Genomic DNA, 23,476 nt, shown 5'->3' on the forward strand with positions numbered 1-23,476 from the left:
AGGCAGGTGCACAGGACTGTGGCCTGCATCAAGGAGGGAGAGCAAATCCACTCAGCAGAACAGAAACAGATGGGAATGTGTTTGTACCGCTACTAACTCATTTTCCAGACATGGGGTTTATTTGTCCAGCCTTACAGGCATCCTCTCTCTCCCCGCCCCCTGCGCTTGCTCTTGGCAAGGCCCAGCCTCCAAGCAGAACTGTCCAGGGCCCCGAGGGCTCCCACAGCCTCTCATCCGGCACTCAACTCATCTGCAGAGTGAGGAGCCCACGTGTTTGTACGGGGACATTTCAATCAGAGCAGCACAAATACTGCACACTGTCCAGACAGCATTTTCCCAAAATGACTTCTGGGAAGCCCATTTCAGTTCTCTGGTCAATTTCCTATGGAATTCAAAGTGTCCCCTTATTTCTTTTTCTATTTGCCAAGTAGGGCTGCAAAGCCTATTTCAGATGTTCTTTATGAGGATCAAATAGGAGACCGAATATAAAAATGTTTCTAGAAGAACATTCCCAACCTATAAAATTCAAACTCGATGAACAAAGAAGGCTTTTGTCGACAAGATGTCTTAAATGTGGTGACGAGTGGGATACCCTTTAGTGCATAGGACTCCCACTCTTGTCCCCTGACTCTGTTTGCTACCTAATGCTCAAGAAGGGGCCACTTAGGAGAACGGAAGAGCAAACCTTCTACAGCACTCATCACAGGGGACGTGCGGAAGCTACTGCCCATGGAGCAGCTTATTCTCTCTGGACCCTGTGAGCTTTGGCTGAAGGTTAAAAGGAGATTACATTTGAGAATCAAAGCAAGTGTGGTCAGCACTGCCATGAGTTCTGGCTCCGAGACGCTCCTGCACCCAGATCAGCACAAAGGGTGAAACAACAGGCGCCCTCCCCACGAGGGATTGTAACAAGTGTCCTGTGCCCGGATGGGTTCAAGGTCACAAGCTGCCATATGTTCGCAGGGCCTTCTATGCCATCTGTGAAGACGGGAAGGGAGGCCTGGCCCCAAAGTCCCTGATGAATGAATGCTTGCTGATTCTGAAGTACAACCCTTCTGAGAGTAGAGGTGTGAAAGGCACATGCTCAGAAGTGGGCATAGGGACTTTCTTTTAACCTTCCCACTCTGTGTTCCTTATTCAGGCAAGGTTCCAGTGGTCATTTGGAGGCCTACCACCCCTTCTCCATCTCAGTCCAGTATACACTGAACAGGGTGCACTCCCTGGACACTCCCACTGAACCCCACAACATAACTCCTGGTGCTGCAGAGTCTGATTCAGCAGAGTTCCAGGCCTCAGCCTGTCCCCGTCAACTCAGCACCCGCATGATGAACACTGCACCGGAGCTGAGTCTCTTTCCCTTTGGACTGAGCACTGTGAGGAGGAGAGGCTGTCACTCACTGTGGGCCGGGCAGCCATGAGCGGCCTGGAAGGAAAGAAGCCAGGCACTCGGGCCCCCGTCAAGCATGTCAGGCGCCAGCATCCCCTGCCAGGGGGTCCAGCTATAGGATCCAATGAGACCCTTTTTTATTGAAGTCACTTGGGTTGGGTTTCCTGATTCGCAACAAAACAGTGCACAGCAACACAGTGTGCCCTGAGAGGTTGAAGAGAACCTCAACTGAATTCACCCCTCTGTGCAGAGACACCCCCACCAGGGCCAGAAGGCTCGGCTGCAGAAGCCCTGAGGGCAGCCTGTGGAGGGGCGGGCACACCAGGAAGCCCCTTGCCAGGGACACTGTGTACCTTCTCAACTACCTCTCCTCAACAGGTGGGGCTATGTCTTGTCTGCTCTGCATGTTCAGACAGCTCAGGCAAACTCCAGAGCATCCCAAGATGCTTCCAGTAGCAGCCACGAGACCTTCAATAGGCTTTAAGACTATGCTTGTCTGCCTCCTCTCCAGCCAGGACATGTCCACCAAGTGCCCCAGATGCAGTCCACAGCCATGCCTGCTCCCTTCTGTGGCACACATGCCCTGAATCCCCTATCTCCTGAGGGGCATGGTAAGCTCACCCTCCATCTATCAGAAGGAATTCAACAGTTGGCTCCAAAGTTTGCCTGGCACCAAAGAGCAGTCAACAAGGACAATCCAGACAGGTGTGAGAGAGAAGCACGGGAGGGTTACTTACACTTAGGTCTGCCGATGGCCACCAGGTTGTCAAGGCCCTCTAAGTGCCAGTGTGACTGTACCAAGCCCAGCACATGCACCTGAAGGGCACAGCCCCAACCCCAGTTGCTGGGGCTGGGAAAAGGGAGGCCACTAGCTTAGCAGCACTGAGCACCCAGCATGGGTGAGGCCAGGCTAGACAGACACCTTGCCATTCATGTCACGCTGATTTAGCTGAGGTGCCTCACTTCACAGATTATTTCCCATTTGGCAGAGACTGAAGTTTTATTATGAAACCCTATGACCAAGGGAGCTAGACTGGTGTTACAGCAGGCTGAGCCGCCACTTGTAATGCTGGTATCCCACATTGGTTTGTCATTGTTCTGCTTCTTAACTGGCTCCCTGCTGAAAGCTCCTGGGAAGGTAGCAGAGGATGGTCCAAGCACTCGGGCCCCTGCCACCCACGTAGGAAACCTGGATGTTGTTCTTGGCATACACCTGGTCTTCAAATGGCCATTGTCGCCATTGGAGGAATGAACCAGTAAATGGAAGGTCTCTCTCCCCTTACTCTCTCTCTTTCTGTAAAGCTTTGCCTTACAAATAAGCAAATCTTAAGAGAGAAAGAGAAACAATATGATTGGAACGTAATGAGAAGGCAAGTTTGTTCTTGGCTTTCTTGAGTTTCTAAAATATGAATGAATCTTGACAATAAGGACTAGAATATGTCTGTCAGTTGGATCCTATATCTCATTTCTTAATAAACAAAGATTGCAGAACAGTGATGGGATAAAGGAGACAGAAGCAGCTGACTTTCAAGTCACAGATAATTGACCCAGGGCCTCAGGGTTTGCTAACAGCACATTCATATGTTAGGACAAAGAGCTGAACAAGGTTTACCCAGAGAGGATCATCTCAGATGTCCTGCCAAACAGAGAACACCTTCAGGCCTCAGGGCTGACAAGTGCTTCCAGGGAGAGGCCAGGGTCTCCCCAAAACAATGAGGTACCATGTCCCTCCCTGGGACTGGCAGGGCAGGATATGCGTGCTTCAAGGTGGTGCCCTCACTAGATGGGTCAGCCTTACTGTCCCTACAAGTCTCGTGCTCTGGAGGACCATGACCTTTGTGGGTCTACTTCCCCACATATTCCACACAGGTTCATGACCCAAGGTCCCACTGCTTTCTTGCACTGGAGAGAGCTGAACACAGCTAGCAGAGAGGACAGCACAAGCGCTCAGCCAGAACCTCAGATGACAAGCACGGGCAGGTGAGAAGTCAGGCTCAGCTGGCTGCACTGCCCGGGTAGTGCTCTCCAGGGCCAAGCATTTAGACAGACCTCAGCAGCTCATGTAGGTTATGACCTTGGAGCATCCACAGCCTGGGCGTCCTCTGGCTAACGCTGTATCACTGCTCAGGAAGGGTCCTCGTCAGCACTACATGGTAATGCAGTTGTTGAAAGAAAATAATATAAAGGGTTAAGGTGATCTGGGATTCCACTGCCTGGAAAGCCCTCCGCGTCAGGGGAAGGATTTTTGATGGGTTTATCCTCAAATTCTTAAAAGACACCATCAGAAAGAGCGTGGGTGGCTTCTTCCAGAGAAGAGCAGAAAGTTCAGGAAAGAATCCAAAGAGGGGAAAGAATAGGCTCAGTTTAAGTTATCTGCTCACGGAAAAGTCCACAGGCTACAACATAAAGTCCACATAAAAGGCTGTTGGTGACTAGATAAAGTCCTCTGTGTCTGCAGCCAGAACTGGCAACCCAGGACAAAAAGAGCAGTGATGACGATGGCCAACTCACTAGATATGGGGGCATGGCCCACATTGTACAGTCACTCCTCCCAGCACCTCCCAGGAGGCTGTATGAGGATGCTAGGCAGCTGCTGCTCCTTGAAGACTAGGCCATTCCCCATAAGTTGGGCTAGCAGGTTATTGCGCATCATAAAGAGAAAACAGGCAGTTCTAGTGAATCACAGTATCGATTCCTGCTCCCTCCCAGAGGGGGCACAGTGATTGGTTTAGGATCTGAATCACCATACTGGCCCAGTAAATCTGAGCTCCTGTTGGGACTTTGATAATGTCCTTATGGGGGACATAGTGCATCCCCTGAGAGCTGAGCAGTAGGAACTCAGAGTTGTGGCCACCTGCAATCATCCTACAAGGATACCTGGATGAGGCCACCAGGTCAAGAGAAGGAAAGAGATGGAGAACACCAAAGCCCTTGCATCAACTCTTCTGAGGACCAGGACCAATCTTGGGGCTATGGTGTGAATACGATTTGTTCCCCTCCCCTAAATGCATGCATCTAAGTGCTTTCATCTAAATACCCAAGTTTTCAGTAGATGATATTAGGAGAGTAGAAACTTAACCCAACCACGGTGCTTCCAGGTTGGCTACTGGGGAGTGATTAGATCAGATAAATGAACGGATAGATATAATCATGGAATTCCATTTTCAAATCATTGTAGCTTAAAGGAAGGGGAGAGTCTACCACCCAGATATGGGCACAGTAGACACATGTTCCCACCCCGCTGGGACAGCCCACAAGGTCTTCCTCAAACAGTATGCCATACCATTCAGACCTTCTTCCTCCAGAACTTCTGTTTTTCATAAAACAATCTGCCTCAGACATTTCATCATAGTCACCAAGAGCTGCCTTATGCACTTGGACTTTGTTACTTCATCAGGTTTTCAGGCTCAGTCCCCAAGGAGTTGAGATTCCACAAATCAGAGTTTGGATTAATGGCTGATAGCATCACTATCCCTATTTGTTCAATAAAGATGAATGAGTAACTTACTCCAAATCACACTGTAAGTAAAATATGGGGATTCTACGTCCTGCCAGTTAACATTGCCAAAACTAAGCACCAACTCATCCTTCTTCAGCAAGACACGCCAGCCACCTGTGTCATTCACATCCTGTTCAACTTGGGGCAAGAAGGTTCAACAGAGTTTAACGCCATTTTCTCATAGCTGACAAAGGCTACACTATCAGAAACAATCAATTTTGGAGGTGGAGGTAGGAATGTGAAGAGAAAGGGATCACTCTCAAATTCTTTGAGTCTGATGTCTATAGAACATGCTGGGCTTCACCATGCAGAGGTGAGAATGGGGAGAAAGAAAACTCCAACTCATTACCCAGGTAGCAGTCCTGAATTCACAAAGACCCAGTGCCCCAGGCACTGTCAAACCCAATTGCCTATATCTGCAGATGGTGAAGAAGTTAACTCAGAAGAACCCAGAAGTTTATTAATCTAGCAACTTCACAGTAGACCAAGATGGATTAAGCAGGCAGCTGAGCATTCCTGGAAACATCTGCTAAACAAAATCAAAATTAATGGTAAACAGAATGTAGTGCATGATAGCTCCAGTCACCCAGATGTGGAAAACTATAAAGGGGCTATTAGAGGCAGCTGCCAATTAGGGACTAATTTCAAGGGTTTCAGAAAGAGGCTGGGGCTTTACACTTAGGCTAGCAGGGCCCACTTACTGAGCACATTTGCATTGCTAAGCAGCTCAAGGAATCGGAGTTACCTTGGCTGTGCTCTCACTCCCTTCTTTCCTTTCCTTAGTGACAGCAGCCTCCCTCCTCTCCCAGGTTCTCTCCTAGCCTTCCTGGAAGCCAGGCTAATGCAAGCCAGAAGTCATAAATGAGCCCTGTGAAAGCCAGCAGCTGCAGATCAGAGCCCTGTCACAGACACTGCAGGAGCTTGCAGCGCACCCCACGTGCTCAGGAAGTGCTGAACTGTCCCAGCCGCTGGTTCAGGCAGGTCCCTTGTGGCTGTAACTCAACACGATGGAATCAGAGAACACTACTAACATGACCTGGCGGATTCTGAAGTCACAGTCTTCACCAGCCCTCAGAACAGATGTGAAGAAGGGAGGTGGCTGAAGCCTCAGAAATGGATGAAGTGTCATTTTAAGTGACTGGAGAGAGGTGTCAGAGGTAGATTAAGATGCAGCAGGTCAGAACCTGGAAAGGGAGTATGATGAGGGCTGTCCTCGGGAGCCATAGCTTCACCTCCCTGGGGGAAGGTGCCTATCCCTCCCCAAAGATGTCCAACCAGTTTGTTGTCCCACTCCACCACTCCAGTCTCCGCACTTGTCTCTTCCTCCAGGTCCTCCAGGCATCCTGAAGGCCCCAGGCACATTTCCTCCAAGAGCACCCCCTAGCTTTCTGGTGTGGGCAGAAGCCTGGGGATGTGATGCTGTGAGACCAAGTCACTCAGTAGCTGCCAACCACTGAACAGGGGTTCAGTGCCTCAAAGGGACGTCAGCGCAAAGGGCAGTCCCTTCCACAAACATGCATGGGAAATAAAGACAGAATCCCATGTGAGGTCCTAGAGCTTCAACCAAGGATGAAGGTAGGTGAAAAGTGGCACAGAACATGAGAGTTTCACTGAGAAATGGCCATGCTTACAGCCACACCATTGGTGCAAGCACAGTCCAGGGGACATGGTCACTGGCGTCTGTAAATGGAGCTCTCAGAGCAAGGGTTCCAGAGGACACTGCACACAACACCAGCCCTGAGGGGCTCCCAATCCTCAGGAACCTGCCTGGTTACCACATGGGAAACAATGTGGGCAACACTGCATAATACGCTCCACATTGAGCATCACATGTAGCCTAAAAAAGACTCTGTAGCAATGAAAGCATCAAGGTCGACAACAGCAATGACAAAAACCAACTCCGCTCCATTGAGTCTAGCATTTTCCAAGTGTGAAAGTGCCCTGATACAATAAAAAGTTGTACAAACCAGGTGGTTTCAAACAGACGCTTATTTCCTCATTAACATTATTTCTACCTCTGGAGGCTGGACATCTAAAACCAATGGCTAGGAAGAGCCAGGCTCCCTTTGAGGGGGTAGACTAAAGGTCTTTGTCTGTATCTTCCATTTTCCATGGCTGCCAGCAATCTTCCATCATCCTTGCATGCCTTTCTCCTCATGTGTCTCCACCCCAGGTTCCCCTTTCTATAGGAAACCTCGCTCACCAAATTAGGGTTCCCATGAATCCTAACTTGAGGGCTTCTGCCAAGACCCTGTTTCCCAGTAAAGCCATACTCACAGGTTCTGGATCAGAACTGTAATCTGTGCATTGGAGGAACATAATTCAACCTGTAACACCAAGCACATCTGACAGTGGAGCCATTTCACTAGAGCTCAGCCAGGCACAGCCAATAGAAAGCAGGGAACACTTCTTGAGAAATAACCTTTGGAGAATCAAAGGACTCCTCCACACCCCACTCATCACTAGGACGGGACTAGAACAGAAACACAAGGAACCCAAAGCACACATGTAGCCTGCTCTTACCTCAAGCCAAACAACCATTATCTCTGAGCTAGAAATGTGAGGGACCGGGGGCGGGGGGTGACTAAAGGAAAGAGGTTATGCTTTCAGGAAACATCTTGGTGCAAGAGGCTCCAAGAAACAGCTGGGTAGGGGTGAGGAGAAGAAGATGTAACAAGGCATGCAGGTGGCAGGGAACTGTGTAAGACCAGAAGCAAGAGAGCTAAATGACCATCTGGGCCCCAGGGAGTGGTAGGCTGGGAGCAGGGGAGTGAGAGTAAGGCAAGGAAAACAGGTCTAGGGTATACGATGCATTTACTTTTCCTGAATGGCCCCTGACTTCCAGTGGAACAGCTGAGGCCTAGTTTCCAGTGCTGATGTTAGCTGCTATCATTCTCCACCTCCAAGACTTATGCAACACTTTGAAAGATCACGTGGCATCAGGCTGTCAAGGGTCCTCCTTTTGACGCACTCATGAGTCAAAACAAATCTCAGGGGAAAACCCTCCTACAGGCTGTGATGTGAGGACACCTTCAGAGTCCCAAGAACCCTCCATCTCTCTCCAGATCCTCCTGGCCTGAGAACCCAACAGCAAAGCGGCAAGTGACTGGCCTGCTGCATTTCCATTTCCAGTCAGAGCCAGGACCCAAGCAGAGCCTCTTGATGTTGTACAATAATATCTCCCTTTTATTCACAGTGATAATGATTTACTGCAGTATGCACAGTGCCTCAATTATTCTCATACTCACACACTTTGGGGGAAGATGAATAAGCCCACAGCCCACAGGAGTGAGTTTTCAAACCCAAAAATACTTGGAACTTGCAATTTTCCACTTTTTCTTCCTGCCTGCCAGGTTAGAGGCAGTGACATTAAAAGAACACAGCTATTTCAGGAACTTCACACATTCCACTCTGACAGAAACAAGCAAGAAAGACATCGGTTCACAACAGGAAGGGACACGTGTGTGTAACGCCAGGACAGATTGTGAATACAGACACAAAGCACAAGCCACCCGTCAGTCAGCTGTATAAACTGACGCTTTGATGGGGTGGAGGAGAGAGCCATACCTCTACTCACTCTCTAGACACACAGTCTGCTGAGGCTTTCTAGCCACAAGTCTGATTACACTTTCTTAGGTCTTTGAGTAGAAATATATATAGTTGTCCTACAACCCCATCTTGTTCGAGCTATTCCTAACAGACAGTAACAGATCAAGGTAAGCTTATGTTTAAAGGTTAAGTTTATAAGCAATTCTACAATGCTCACTACTTTCAGCTATGCACATCCTGTGGTACTGACAGGAATACAATAGTGTTCGCAATCTCATCCAATATCAACTTCTACACTCTGTGTGGCTGTTTCTCCCCAACATGCACGGTCATGGCACCCACATCTTCAAGAAGAAACTTCTTCCCAACGCCATCTACAGCATCCAGTGTCATTTGACTTTGATATCCAAACAATGATGCTTGCCAACTAGAAGCAGTCTAGGAGCCATTTAACCCAAAATCAAGGAGAATGGTAAACAAGATTGGAAGCAATAAATTTCTCCCTGGGGTCTGATTACCCAGATCCTTTGAACTCGAGGTTTCAGAACCATAGACAGCAGCCACCAACCAATTGTAGCCACTAAGTTTGCCAATGCTGGAGATAACATATGCGGATAACACGACCATCTTGTGCACAGATGTTGTACAACAGAAGAACTAACCATGAAGCATGGATATATGCTAGATTTAAGTGAAAACAGGGAACTGTCTCACTACAGATTGTCATTCTTTTAGGAAAGAGATGGATATGGTTTAGGTGAAAACCAGAGGCCGTTCCCTAGGTCAAGAACTCACTTTGGCTTCTGTCTTCACTCTCAATAAGGACACAATTATCAACGCATTCACAAATCATAGCAAAAAAACCCCCACTCCCTGCCATTAGTAGCTAGGCATTACTGAAAGTGAATAAGGGAAATTTCCATTTCCACTAGAAGATTTCTGAAATTACCACCCATATACACTTACCTTGGAGACCAGAAAATAAATGTGCTAGAGGAATGCTGGCAGGGAAAATAGGACATCATGGAATTGTTTCCAAAAGGAAAATTAATTGGTTATTTCTATTTCAGCTTAGCTGAAGCTGTAAAATCTAATCAGAAATATTTTTCACAGTGGCATCTCTTTCTAGATACTGAAATACCTCCAATCTCGAGCACTTTCTTTTTTCAGTTGTGGTTGTGATGTTGCTTTTGCTGGGTGAAAGGTTTCTCTGAACAGACCATGAGCAGGAGCATGGAAAAGCCAGTTCTCCAGCGTAGAAGCAGTAATTGTGCCAAGCTATGCTGCCCTTCAGGGCTTGCGTTCCCTACAGCCAAGTGCCAAGCAGGTGGCACCCAGAAAAGGCCATAAGAAGTTTCTGGGAGCTGCCTGTCCACAGTTTGAAGTTCATCACATTTCAACAAATTGCTTCCAAAATGTCAATACTGGGAAGGAAATGAGTGTGAAGTCATCTCCCTACCTTTGCTTCTTGTGACTTCAGAGCTCCTGGATTCCTGTAAGAAGAGAGCCTTGTGTTACTGAAGAATAATTCACATGTAAAGAAACTTGCAAATATCTCACTTCTCATTATTCACATCCATGAAAAGGTAAGCACAGTAATTATAACATGGCATTTGTGACACTGGGTCTAGAAAATTCTCAACACAAACAGGCACACACACACACACACACACACACACACACACACACACACACACACACACACACTCTTTACAGATATAAACAATATTTCTTTTTAGGCTCAGGCAAAAATTTTTTTAAAAATTCAACTAAATAGGTTTTCATGGGCACAGCTATTTCTCAGGATTTTCCTTACACATTACTGCACACACACACACACACACACACACACACGTAAGGGTGATTTGCCTGGGCAGATACCAATGTCCTGTAGTGAACTGGAAACATGGGGAATATGCTTTTAAAACAATCTTTGGAAAAAAACCCTGAAGAATTATCAGGCTTTCAGAGAGGACTTTCAGAGGCACAGGCACAACAGGAAGAGAGAAAAACAGAAAAGTGGGGTGATGGGGAGCATGGGTTGTCCAAAGAGAAGGAGAAGTCGCAGAGACAAAGGCTGTGGCAGAGGAATGCTGGCAATGTATATCACGGCATCATAACAACACATCTCTACAGTTCATCATAAATACTCAGGATAAAAAAAATCCCCAAGGTTGAGAATAAACTGAAGACTCATGCTAATGACTGAGGAAGAGATGGGCAAGCTTGGACTGCACTTCCTTCCCTGGTCCCCACGACCAGGGAGGCCCTTCAGCCGCACAGCATCAGCTTCCTCCTCAGCCTCCTCTTCAGCTTCCTCCTCCTCGGAACACTCTTGCCTGGCACATGACCCTGCTTCTTCTCATGAAATAGCATGGAATTTCTGCCATGTTCTTCAAGCTTAGTTCTGTTTCCTTCAAGAATATTCTACGATTTCCCTTGTGTGCATGTTGAATATTTCTTTTTTTGTGCATCCTTTGTTATCATAAATGGAATCTTCCCTTTCATTCTATCTTCCAGTTGGCTTCTATTTGTACATATGATGACAGTTGATGTTTTATTTTGATTTTATAAATAACCACTTGTTTAAATTTCTTTTGTTTTTAACAGTTTTTTTCCATCCACTCTTTGGGGGTTTCCATTTGTATATTTTTGATAAGTTGTTTGAAAAATATTGCAAAATTTACAAGATACAGAATCCTATATACTATTCTCTCTTCCTCCCCTATTAATAATACCTCCTATTAGTATCTTTGTCAGAATTAGTGAACCATACTTTTTTTTTAACTCTAAACTCCTATTATTCCCCAGAACCCTCCCAGTCTCCAGAAATCAGCATCCCATGGCCAGACTGAGCTTTCCTCCCTAACCTTAGCTCCCTAATACAAGGAAGAACATACAGTATCGGTCTGCAACTGGCTTACTTCACTTAACCCAGTGGCCTCCAGTTCCATCCTTTTTTCCATAAATGACAATATTTCACTCTTTTGTTGATAGCTGAATTGCATTCCATCATGTGTATATAGTACATTTTCTTTATCCATTCCTCTCACGATTGAAACCTTGGTTGATTCCCTACCCAGTCTCCTGTGAACAGAGCTGGCTTGTACCTGCTGGAGCCCGTATCTGACACAACGAGTTCACATCTTTCCATTTGTACACTGAAGTAAGTTACAGACAGCCAGGATCATTTCTTTCTGACTCCTCCATTCCTAGTTGCTTTCTCTTACCTTACTGCTTTAATTTTTCAGTTCAGTATTAAATGTTGTGGACATATGGTCAACCTTGACTAGAATCTTGATATCAAGAAGGCAATCATTAATACTATCAAGCAAAATGCTGGAATTCGGCTTAATGAAATGTTTAAAACATGAACGAAGTCAATACATGTTTTATTGAGTTTTTCTTTCTAAAATGGATTTATTGGTATACAATTGACATCTAATAACTTGCAAACATTTCAAGTGTGAAATTGCATAAGATGGCTGTATTATTGAATTTGAGAGTTCTTCGTGTATTCTAGATACAGTTCCTTTATGAGATACATGACTTACAAATATTTTCTTCCAGCCTATGATTTCCCTGTAGCTTCATTTTATTGAGTTTTTAAATATTTTAGGTAAATAGAGGTCATGTCCCTCCTTGTGTGCTTGTTAGTCACGTCATTCCCCTGGGCTGTGGGCTGCAGCGGTAGCAGCGTCTTTGTCACTCTGGCACCTTCATGGTTGGAACACAGCAGATGTTCAACACATATTTGTTGAATGAAAAATTAAATATGTTTTGAAATTTATCAAGTGGTTTTTAGGTATGTATGGTGAGAATCACATGGGTCTTTTCTCCTTAGAACTATTAATATTATGATTTACATGGATTTCATAATATTCCACTATCCCTGTTTTTCTGTAACAAGTTTTTCCTAGTCATGACATGTATTTTTAAAATATGTGGCCATATTCTGTTTTCTATACTTTCAAATAAGTGCTTGAATTGACTGACCTTATTTTATATTGATATTCATTCATAAGTGAGATTGTTCTATCATGTTCCTGGAATTAGAGAAAGAGAATTGGAGACAAAGAGAAAATAGTGTCCATCCACTGTTCACTCTGAAAATGCCTATAATGCCCAGAGTTAGATCAGGCTGAAGACAGGAACTAGGAACCCAATCCAGCCCTCCTACGTAGATAGCAGAAAGCCCACACAGTACCCAGCTTCCAGCACCCTGTGTTTACATCAGCAGAAGCCAGCATCAGGAATGGACACATGGATAGCAGAAAGCCCACGCAGTAGCCACAGCGGCCAGCTCCCTGTGTCTACATTAGCAGAAGCCAGCATCAGGAATAGAGCCAGGTACTGTGATAATACATGCAGGAATCCCAACTTGGGGTCTTAAGCATTAAACCAAATGCTCACCCCCAAAATGATTTAAACAAATTGATATTTAAAGATGGATTTACTTTCACTCTTTCAACCACAGATTAAAAGGGAAATAAATGTTAAATGGATATAAAGTTTCACATTATAGTACACCATCAATTGAAACTTGAAGGTAAAATCTGATCATAAGACCTATGCACATAACAAAAAACAAAATAATAATGCTTAACGTATAGTGGAAATTAAATGTGATAGGCTTTTACTTCTAGCTAAGAAAGAGCGACTTGCATTAAACTAACCCTTTGCCAAAAGTAACTACGAAGTTAGGAGTACCACCTTCTTGTACTAGAACCAAACCAAAGGTGATCTTCTAGAACATTAAGAAATCTTACTGAATTAGGAGACAAACAGCTCAGGGCTTTCAAGGACGCCAAAGGCCATCAATCCTAACCCTTCATAGAACAGGGTGATTTGCCATAATTCCATCCATCCATCAGAGAAATGAATTATCTATGAAAGACAACAAAATCAACCCTAGGTCTTTGAGAGGTTTTTAATCTATAATCTTTAGCATCCACCCACAATTTACCAAGCATGGTAATAAACTGTATCAAGGGGCTAAAACCCGAGAAGCCAACTCACAGGTTATGCAGATCACAGATTTAGCAAATGCAAGATTCAGGATAATCACAACTAACACATTCAGGAAGACAGAGGAAGAAATTGCATTTCATCATGAAGCTAGAATCTACTTTAAAAAACAAATTGGAATTCTGGAACTGAAGCTAGAATAGTAGAAAATAATCAGACTAGAGACTTGAAGTGAAGAAAATAAAAATAAACACACAGAAGAGAGGCACATGGACACTACAGCACATGCTGAAAAGACCCAACCAGCACATGATATTTAAAGATAAACTAGTTTAAAGGTTGTTTTTTAATTAAATACATCAAGTCAAAAACCTGAGAATTTCTACAAGCCACAGAAAGACAAGTACAGAGAAAACTATCCCTAGGTAGTCACAGCAAAAGAAGTGAATATTCAGTCAAACAAAAATTGTTGGCCGGAGTCAGAGGTTGGGGAGTAGATTTGAGTAAGACACCACCTACAAATGGAATCATAGAACAGGTACTCAGAACTATTCCATAGAGAAAACCACACAGGAAGGAAGATATTGTGAAACAAAATGACAAGTGGATTACAACATACAAAAAGAACTATGGGACATGACTAAGGCATTGGTTAGAAGGACAATCTAATTTTTTTAAAAAATTTGTGTTTATTTATTTGAAACATAGAGTGTCAGTATAGAGGAAGAGTTACAGTTCATTTCCCAAATGGCCAGGAGCCTGGAACTCCATCCAGGTCTTTCTGGTGGGTGCAGCTATCCAGGCACTTGGGCCCATCTTCCACTGCATTTCCAGGCTGTTAGCAGGGAGCTGAATCACAAGTGGAGCAGCTGTGTCTTGAATCAGCACTCAGTCATAAACACACACACACACACACACACACACACACACACACACACACACACACACACACACACACACACAACCTGAAAACTGATGACCTAAGCTTATCTCACTAAAATAGATAGAAAATAAACTATTTAAGTCTGCTTAACTTATGAACACTCAAGATAAAAGTAGAAACTGTATCATGACACTTTTAAGTTGATTCTTCCAAAATGTTAACAGCTTGGTAACCAACCCAGAAGGTTGACAGAAACAGAGAAGAGGCATACAGTGGTGCAGCAGGGCACACACCCAGTTTCTGGGTCTCTGCACTCAGGCCTCTGAAGCCCTGAGCCACCACTCGCAACAGCCCAATGCAAAAAAATCAACAAACATTCATGGAAACCATGCCAGAGATGGAAAAACAGGATCCTGAGGTTGGAGTGCCTAGGCTCAACCCTGGCTCTTCCCCGTCAGCATCACTGACCTGGTTCACTTTCCCAAGCCTCAATGTATCCATCTGCGAAAGAGAGAACTAGTGCATTCCTCAGAGTCTTTGTGGTGACTATTTGCGATAAGAACAGAAAAGAGTCCTCCCATGCTGGCATGGTCACCACCACTCTCATTGATGAAAATAACGAGGGGAGAGAGCCAATCAGAACATGGGGTGGGGTTGGTATCATGAGTTCAATGACTCCCTCAATTACTGAGGCTAAAGAAGAATCCACCTTTCCAGTCTTTGCAAAAAGAGCCCCTTAAAAGCTGTAGCAGAAAAACACAGCATGAAATTCATTGACATAAATGACACCGAGGCCGTGGATGCACTGCCTGGGGAAGAAATTATTTTCGGCAGAAGCCTCAAACCAGATGGTGATAAATGAGAGCTAGCGCATGGGCATTGCTTAATGACTAAATTTCTTTAACTAAAAATCTAATTTTATTATGGCATAAATCACACTTTCTTGAAATAGGGAATTAATTTTAGATTTTTCATTCACTGCTCATAACCTTTCCATGAATTTGACAGCCAAATCATTTTAAATGTCATTTAACCAATACAATACAACAGCTTTATTTCTCATTGTACCCTTCCTGAATCCATTATCTCCCACTAGAATGTAGAAGAACTTAAGTAAAAAATTACCATCCCATAAAGCTGTATTTTACTGTGCAGTTGAACTGCATAATCTTTATTTTTGAATCAATAGAATGCAAATTCTGAGTAATATTTTTCATAATTCAGAAGTATATTACAGATTCTTAGCTATCAGAAAACAGTCTAAGAGAAGATGAAAGAACAGGAAGGATCCTCTTCACACTCCTGTTCTGGATGTTTCCTGTGTCCACCTTAGGTACAGGGATTGAGGCTCCTGGAAAAAGGATTGTGCGGCCGTGTCTGGGACCATGGCCCCAAATCCTCACACATATTCCCATCCTCCCCTGTTCAGATCTGCACTGAAGATAGGACATGTAGCAGGAAGTTGAACACAACTCCACATGGCCAGTCTGCTGTGGCCTGGAAGTCCCTTCCATCAGATAATCCCACCTTCCAGCAGACTGGGGGCTGAGGAGCTCACCACCGTGGGGTCTCCACGCCTCACTTTCCTGAAGATGCTACCTAAGACAGTCCTTCTACCAGCTCACGTTATTAACCATGGAGTCTGGGGGGTTGAGGGCATGGAAGCTTTTTTGGGAGTCAGGACTCGTCGCTACTGAAATTCGGACATCAAAATCCTAAGGGTTCCCTATCTAAGAAGCTCTTACAACAAACACTCCTTTGGCATGCTTTCTTACAATTTTTCATTTCTTCATTTGAATTTCAAAAAGTTGACTCTAACTGCTGTCATCTTTGTGAGCAGGACACCATGTTGCAATTAAAATCTTCCCTCGGACCCACAGAAACCAGCTAAATAAAGAGATGTTTTCTATGCTGAGCTAGGCTCTTGCACCTACTGGTCTGCGGGAACCAGGGATGCTAAGCCACAGTGTCTAAGGCAGGGGTCGGGACAGGTGAGAGGCTGTGCCAAGCTGAGGCAGAGCAACCACTGGCATGCGCGTGATCTATGGCTGGGAACAGGCCCGGTTGGGGAGCTAAGGGGACACCCTAGCTGGGTTGAGGTTCCCACCAATGCGCGCGTGGGCTGGAATAGGGGCTGTGTTCTGATCAGGATACAGTTGTAGTCTCCCTTGGCACAAGTGTGGACTGGGACTGGACACAGCAAGCTGGGCCAGACTTCAACACCTTCTGGTATTCTGGAGGACCAGGGTAGATGTGGGAGAGAAGGCTAGGTCTCAACACCTACTGAGTCACGTATGTGGGTATGGATGAGCTGTGACTGGGCTGAAACATCCAACAGCAAGAACCAGATTGGGTTGAAGGGCAGTTAGGAAAAGCCACAGTTCCTGCTAGGACAGGAGGTGAACTGAGTAGTGCTGGCTCATGGACCCACTGGTATGTGCAAAATCTGGCATTGGGCAACTCCTCTGGCAGGACACAGACCCTGCAGGTAAATGCAAGAAGCATAATAGGAAACAGCCCAGAACCAGGCCAAAGTCTCCCACTGGCATACATTTGGCATGGGTCGGGAGCAGACCAGGCTGAATCAGTTCATGTCACCCACTGGCGAATCCGAGCACTGGAACAGAGTGTGGGTCGAGCCAAGACTGGTTGCAACAAAAACCAGTACACATTACAGAATGCCAAGGTGAGGTTACCTGTACTAGATGTGACCACAATGCCCAACAGCACAGGTGAGAACCAGGAAGGGAGGGGGTGGAGCCGGCAGGGGGAATAAGGGAGTTCCTTTGCTGGACAGCTACTCCCACTGGAGAGTGTGAGCTGGGATGGGAGTAGACCAGACTAGGCAGGACTACAACACCTGTGGGCCTCATGTGAACTAGATCAGGGGAAAGCCAGGCTGGGCTGACTGTTCCTACTGGTGCTGTTCCTACTGGTGCAAGCATAAATCAGAGTGGGTGAGGGTTGGTTGGGCTTAGTTGCAGCATCAGCTGGCAGAAGCTGGCACTGGGGTCTAATTCTGTCAAGTTAAACCACAGAACCACCTGGAGAGTGCATAATCCAGGAGTGAGAGAGATCTGGGAGGGAAATAGTGGGCTCCTCCCTCTTGGGTTATCACTCCCACAAGAGGATACGAAAACTAGGACAGGGGCTGGGGTGGCTAGACAGAGACACTCAACAACATCCGTGAGGGCAGGACAGTTGAGCTATTTAGATGGAACTAAGCTTCAATACCCACTGACATGTATGAGAGCCGAATGGCATGTGGGACAGACTGGACTAGTCTGCTGCACATACTGGCAAACCAGGGCAGGGGATGGGCCTGGTGGGGGTTACTGTGGGTCACTCCAACTAGGCTGCAGCTGCCACTGGTTTATGCGAGGGCCGAGTTTGTGCTGGGCAGAACCAGGCTGGACTGCAACACCCATTAGTTCCAGTAGAAGTTGGGGCTGAAAACAGAACCAACCCAGCAACTGCAACCACCAGCTGATCAGGGTGATGGACTGTGCTGGGCCCTGTACTTGCTAGTGCATACAAGAATCTGGTCTGGGAACACCTCAGACAAGTTTCTTTTGGGATCCCCCTAGTCGAACTGCCGAACTCAGAACCCTAACCATGAAGAGACAGAGGACAGAACAAGTCAATCAACCACCTCAGCTATATATCGACAGTGAAAAACTGGGCAAATGGAGAGTCTATGATGGACTATGCCAATAAGTGGATTCTTCAGCGACCTCATTGTGCTTGGAGTGGTGAGAATGGCAGTGGTTCATAACTGTGGAACTATCAAAATCACTGGAGCAAGACCCTCAGAGCATGCCCCACATCGGGGACCTGGGGCAGGTGGGAGACTGGGTGGGCTTCTCCCTTAAAATCCCCCTTTACCTCAGATATATGAAGGAAACAATATGGAACTAATATTCTTACCCATTTTCCTGTGGCCCTTGAACCTTTCTACCCTAATTAACTATGTAAAGATTGTCAAAAATATAATTTTTAAAATGGAGAAAAAAAGATAAAGAGATGCCTTCTGCAGCATGTATTCCATTACTGGCTCCCACTTAAGATGCACCAAGCCCTGGGTACACTTGATCTCATTTATATGGTTGAATTAAAGGCAGAAGTGAAACAGTCAAGTTGCAAGATTTTCTTCTCCTTCCTTCTATTAGTTGTTCAAATAAATACATCAATAAATCCTTATTCAAAAAAGAAAACAGGATATCACCAGGATGAACTCAATGATAGCAGCCCTGCCAGCCCTGCCAGTACCATCCATCACAATGTTGGGAAGACTGTGGAACAAGGCTCATAAAACTTCCTTGTTTGATAACACCATTCCATCAGCTGCTGCATCACCCGCTACCACCCTGAAGGATCCTCCCAGACACAGTGTGTCCCATCTGTGAAGTGGGCAGAGCAGGCAGGCCAGGCAGGAGTCCCCAGAGAACCAGGAAGAGCAAGCCTGGGGAGAACCCATGTCAACAGCTGCGAGCAGCCACAAGAGAAACCAGGCTTCCTGCAATGAAGACGATGTGGCTGCTAAGGATGACATTCTTCAACATAATGAATATCAGCACGAAGTGATTTTAAAGTTAAGTTACCTTTAAGGCCTCATGCTGAGGTCATCCATTTTAAAACATTTTAAAACAAGTTTGCTCTGAACTTCAGGCTGACTTCTGCAGCCACAAAGGACTACTGTGTCCAATCATGGGAGATGGACATCACATCCCGACGGGCCACTGCGCCTTGTTGGAGGAGGGCTCCACCCAAGGGCAGGGCAAGGGAGCCCCAGGGAAGCAGGCACCTGGCACCCAACATGTTAAAAACAAATGAGCCTTCTGATTTGGAAAATAACTGGTTCTTTCCCTCACAACAACCTTTTGCCACGGGGGTGGACTGTGCTGTAACTGGGCACCCAGGGCACTCCTTGCTTTATTGCCACTCCACCTGCAGCAGGCAGCTGGGCTGTTTGTGTCCCGGACAAAGGTACTGCACCATGAAACCCCTGGAAGGTCGTGGGGACTATGACACCTGCCCCAACCCCATAGCTTATATCCCCCATCTGTCCCCTAAAGCATGGCTCTCCAGCTAGGAACACAGAGGCCAGAAAGGGGAACACTAAAGCTGCTCAGACACCCCACTTCTCTACTTTTCCTTGTGGCTCAGCTCCCATAGAAACACAGAGATGCCTGAGGCATGCCTCACTCCCTGGAGCTGTGTATAGGCTCGCTGCCAGGCCATCTCTGGAGGGTCCAGAGGAAGAGAGAGGACAGCAAGGACAGAGAGTCTCTGGCAGAAAGGGGTATGAGTTTATGTTTTCATTAACCATGACCCCATCTGAGTCTAGGCCACAGGTGGGGCAGCAAACAGCAGCTATTCAGCTGGTCAGCCACACCATTCCAGGCAACCTCTTGTCTCCCTTCAGCTGCTACAAGCTGAACATGAGAACTGGGCTAACCAGATCTGGAGGATTCAGACAGGTTGCCAGCAGCATTGACCTCATGCCTGAGCCCATTTGCACATGATGACAAGGAGTCACAGACAGGATCTGATACAAAAAAATGCACAAAAGAATGCATGCAGACCCCACAGTTCAAGTGCCTGGCCATCTCACTCAGCGACAAGTTTCTGTCCTCCTGCTCAACCAGTGGCCCCTTTGTGCTCTCCTCTGCTCCCCGCTCACTTGCTCCTTCATCACTCATAGCCCCCATGGGCTCAGTTTGGTGGGCATCTTCCCATCACTCCCCACTCTGTAATTCCTACCCCTTCATTTACACCAAGCTCCCAGCAGAGCCCCTCATGTGTACCCTGAACCCTTCACTCATTCATCCCTCCTCATGTTCATGCATTCATTCATCCAGCCAGTATTTTCTGTCCTGGAGACAGTGTAGAGCCCAGAGAGCCACAGGCTCAGGCCCCCATGAAGCCCACACTTGACCATGAAGAGGAAGGTGACAGGCAAGTGCATGAAACACTGACAATGCCCTGCAGTGAGGTGCCACAGCACAGGGTGCATTAGGGAAGCATGTTGGGGGTGGGTGGAGCACTGCATGAGATGAGGCAGTCAGGAGAGGACGTGGGGTGGGGTAGGCAGCACTGGAACGCTACCCTGCTCCGGTGTTAGGTTCCTCCCTCTTTGTCCTCACCTTCTTCCCTAGCCCCTCCTCCCTCTGCCCTGGCTCCATAGCAGCCTTAGAGACAGCAGGGGCAGCTCCCTTCTGCTGAACTGGCCCGACACCTGCCTCCTTTCACCATCTCAGCCCAGGGAGAAAGCAGCCTCCACACAGAGACACACACCTTGCACTGGGGCCTTGGTGATGTTGGACTATCATCTGGACTAGTCGGTGTGGGCTCTCTTGCGCACGTGTGCATGCACAGGGGGATAGGACTCCAACCCACACACGCTTCAACCACCCCAGTAACACTCATATTAAAACCAGAACTTAAAGCAGTTTGAATTAAAGGAGTTATATTTAATTAAAAAGCCCTGGAGGCACCATAAGGTTCTTCCTCAATTTTCCTTTATAACAGAGTCAAAAGGCAGACAGGCACGCTGTTTTTGGCATGGCTGGGCAGACGCTGACTCAGTACCTAGTCTGTGGCCACCCACCAAGCAAGAGGATGCCTGTGGGCCTCACGCTCCATGTATGGGGACAAGGGTGAGTGTGTGCAAGAGCAGTGGGGCTACCCTACACTGCAAACACCCACCCTGTGGGCCAGAGAGGAGCCAGAACCACTAGGGCCCACTTGCCACCCATAGGGGTCTTGAGTTTGGGACAGAAGCCCAGGGAAGCTCTGTCTCCCCAGTTCCAATCAGCTCTTCCCATAAGATCAGAGGCACATAAGGGTGGAAAAACAGGGCACTTTTCCTGCATTTCCATCACAGCTGATGCAGAACATCCCAAATAGGGGCTCTGCCACAGCCCACAGCTCAGCCTAGAAATGAGGGGCAGCCCCCAGGATTAGCATTCTGGGGCTCACCAAATACCCTGCAGACCTGCTCGAGAATCGGACTCTCCCTGCAAATATGGCTGCTGCTGCCCTGAGGGCCACAGTACTAGTGGCATGGCTGGGATGGCCGCTGTCATCAGGGGTGCTGGTTTCTCTTTCCCAGCAGGATCTAGTATAGCTACAAAGTGGACTCGGGCAGGCCTGTGCTCATTTCCCACGTCAAAAGGGACACCGCATCAAAAGACAAGGCAGGCCTCCGCCTTGAGATGAAATTTCAGGTGGTGTTTCCCAGAGACCATAGGAAAAGGCACCCAGAACCATCCATGACAGCAGCTTGGAGATGGTGGGCACAGCCGTGTCCCAATGCTAAGCAGAGCATTTCAGCCACCACAAGTTCCCAGCATGCATCTGGCCTCTCTGGATGGTGGCAGGGGATAGAGCGGCAGCAAGCACCAGTTGGCTCTACCTCGTCAGTGGGCACTGCCATTGCAGTGGGCAGTGGCTCTATGGGACACACTGAGGTAAAGAGTCCATGGGCAGGTGCCAAGTCAGCCCCTAGACCATCATCAGCTCTGATCACACCCTAGGTTGCCCACCCGGTGGGCCTGCCCACTGACTTCAATCCACTGCAGCACTGGGCTCCCTTGCCTTCTGTGTGCTTTGAGTGTGGCTGCTACTCGTGTTTCATTCCCTGAATATACCAGGCTCTCGCTGCCATTCCCTCCTGGCTCTTGTCTCCCCCACAGGAGGAGAGGAGACTGTCTACTGACCACTCACCAGCAACGGCCATCCCTTAGGGCATCACCACAGTGCTCGGTCCACTTATCCACTGACATCATCCATAATGAGAGCTGGGCCAAGTTCATGGCCCTGTGTACCTGCTGTTCCCGCCTCAGGATAGGAGGCACCCCCTTTGTGACAGCACCTCACAGCACGGATGCCTGGAGCTTGCCTGGCTTACCTCAGCCAGCTCCTCACCCCTTACAGCAGGGGAAGGGCAAAGCCCCAAAGCCGCACTTCTCATCAATCCTCTGGGGCCTCCCAAGGCTTGTTCTTACAGGCAGAAACACAGACCAACACCACCGCATTGCCATGTGCACAGACACAGGAAGAAACCCATCCAGGTCCTGTCCTACATGAGGGGCAGTAACTGCAAGGCCCCAGGGGAACTCAAACAAATGCAAGGAAACTGCCAACAGGAAGGCTGTTCTCAGGGTGAGGAGCTGCCCTGGAGTCCCTTCTTAGAGGAGGGGGATGTGGCAAGTGTGGGTGTGTTGGGTAGGTTGGGGGAGCAGGGGCAGGGCTGGCCTGGCTCATGTCCTACTTGGGGGATGCCTCCACTGATGTCTGCTCTGGCCTTTGCCAGCTCAATGCCATCTGATATCCCTTTCCTAACCTCACCACCCTGCAGTGGGGCAAACATACAGCCATGGTTTAGAGACGCAGGTAGGGCCCAGGGTAAACTGGGCTCTGCCCTATGACACAGAGACCTCACGCCACTTACAATGTCAGAGCCTTGCTTTCTACACATGTGCCTGAAACAAGACCAACAGGCCTTCACAGGATCCTTCCTAAGAACACAGCAACGTAAGCCACTTAGAGTTGGACAGCTATTGCTATGAGCCATGGAATTAACAGATTTCCCTAGTAGGACCAGCGCCAAGCCAGGAGGCCCCCTCCTCCTTCCTGGACCTCTCTGCTTCCCAGGATCACACCCAGCTAAGCTTCAAACGGCCTCCGCAAGCCGCCCCTGAAGCCACGGAACACATGGCTTTGCAGTCACATGGCCATCCTTGGGCTTCAAGCCTGCCCCACTTTGACCCATGCACTGGGCAGGCCATGATCACAGGCTTGGTCTGCCCTGGGTTACCGGCACAACACCCAGGACCAATTCACTTACACGTGACAGAAATCTACTGGTCTATAGTTTGTGCAGCTGGGAATTCACAGATCAGGGACCTGGCATTTAGCAGAGCCTTCTTGCTACCTCATCTCACAGTGGGAAGAAAAAAAGATTTGAGTGAGAGATTGCTCTTGCAGCTTCCAGCCCTTTTGTAAGCGGCACTGACCTAGCCAGGGGATGAGATTCTCATGCCCTCAATACCTCCCATGAGGCCCCAGCTCCCAGCACAATGGCAGTTCTTGGGGAACACATGCACACCTCAGCATATTCACCAGAACAGGAGGTAGGCAGTCAGGGAGGCAGCTGGCAAGCCTGGAGCCAGCCTCAGTGGTCAGG

General features: G+C 47.4%; 1 protein-coding gene across 1 annotated transcript in view; it reads right to left on the reverse strand.

Moving 5' to 3' along the window:
* Positions 1–23,476, reverse strand: part of FSTL4 (follistatin like 4) — a 274,942-nt gene that overhangs the window by 243,707 nt on the left and 7,759 nt on the right. The window contains exon 2 of the mRNA XM_040976580.1: positions 9,895–9,928. Within this exon, the coding sequence (XP_040832514.1) occupies positions 9,895–9,928 (34 nt within the window). The remainder of the gene's footprint in view (positions 1–9,894; positions 9,929–23,476) is intronic.

This window comes from Ochotona curzoniae, unplaced genomic scaffold (genome assembly GCF_017591425.1).
Source record: "Ochotona curzoniae isolate NIBS_2020 unplaced genomic scaffold, NIBS_Ocur_1.0 contig_1, whole genome shotgun sequence".
Lineage (NCBI taxonomy): Eukaryota > Metazoa > Chordata > Mammalia > Lagomorpha > Ochotonidae > Ochotona > Ochotona curzoniae.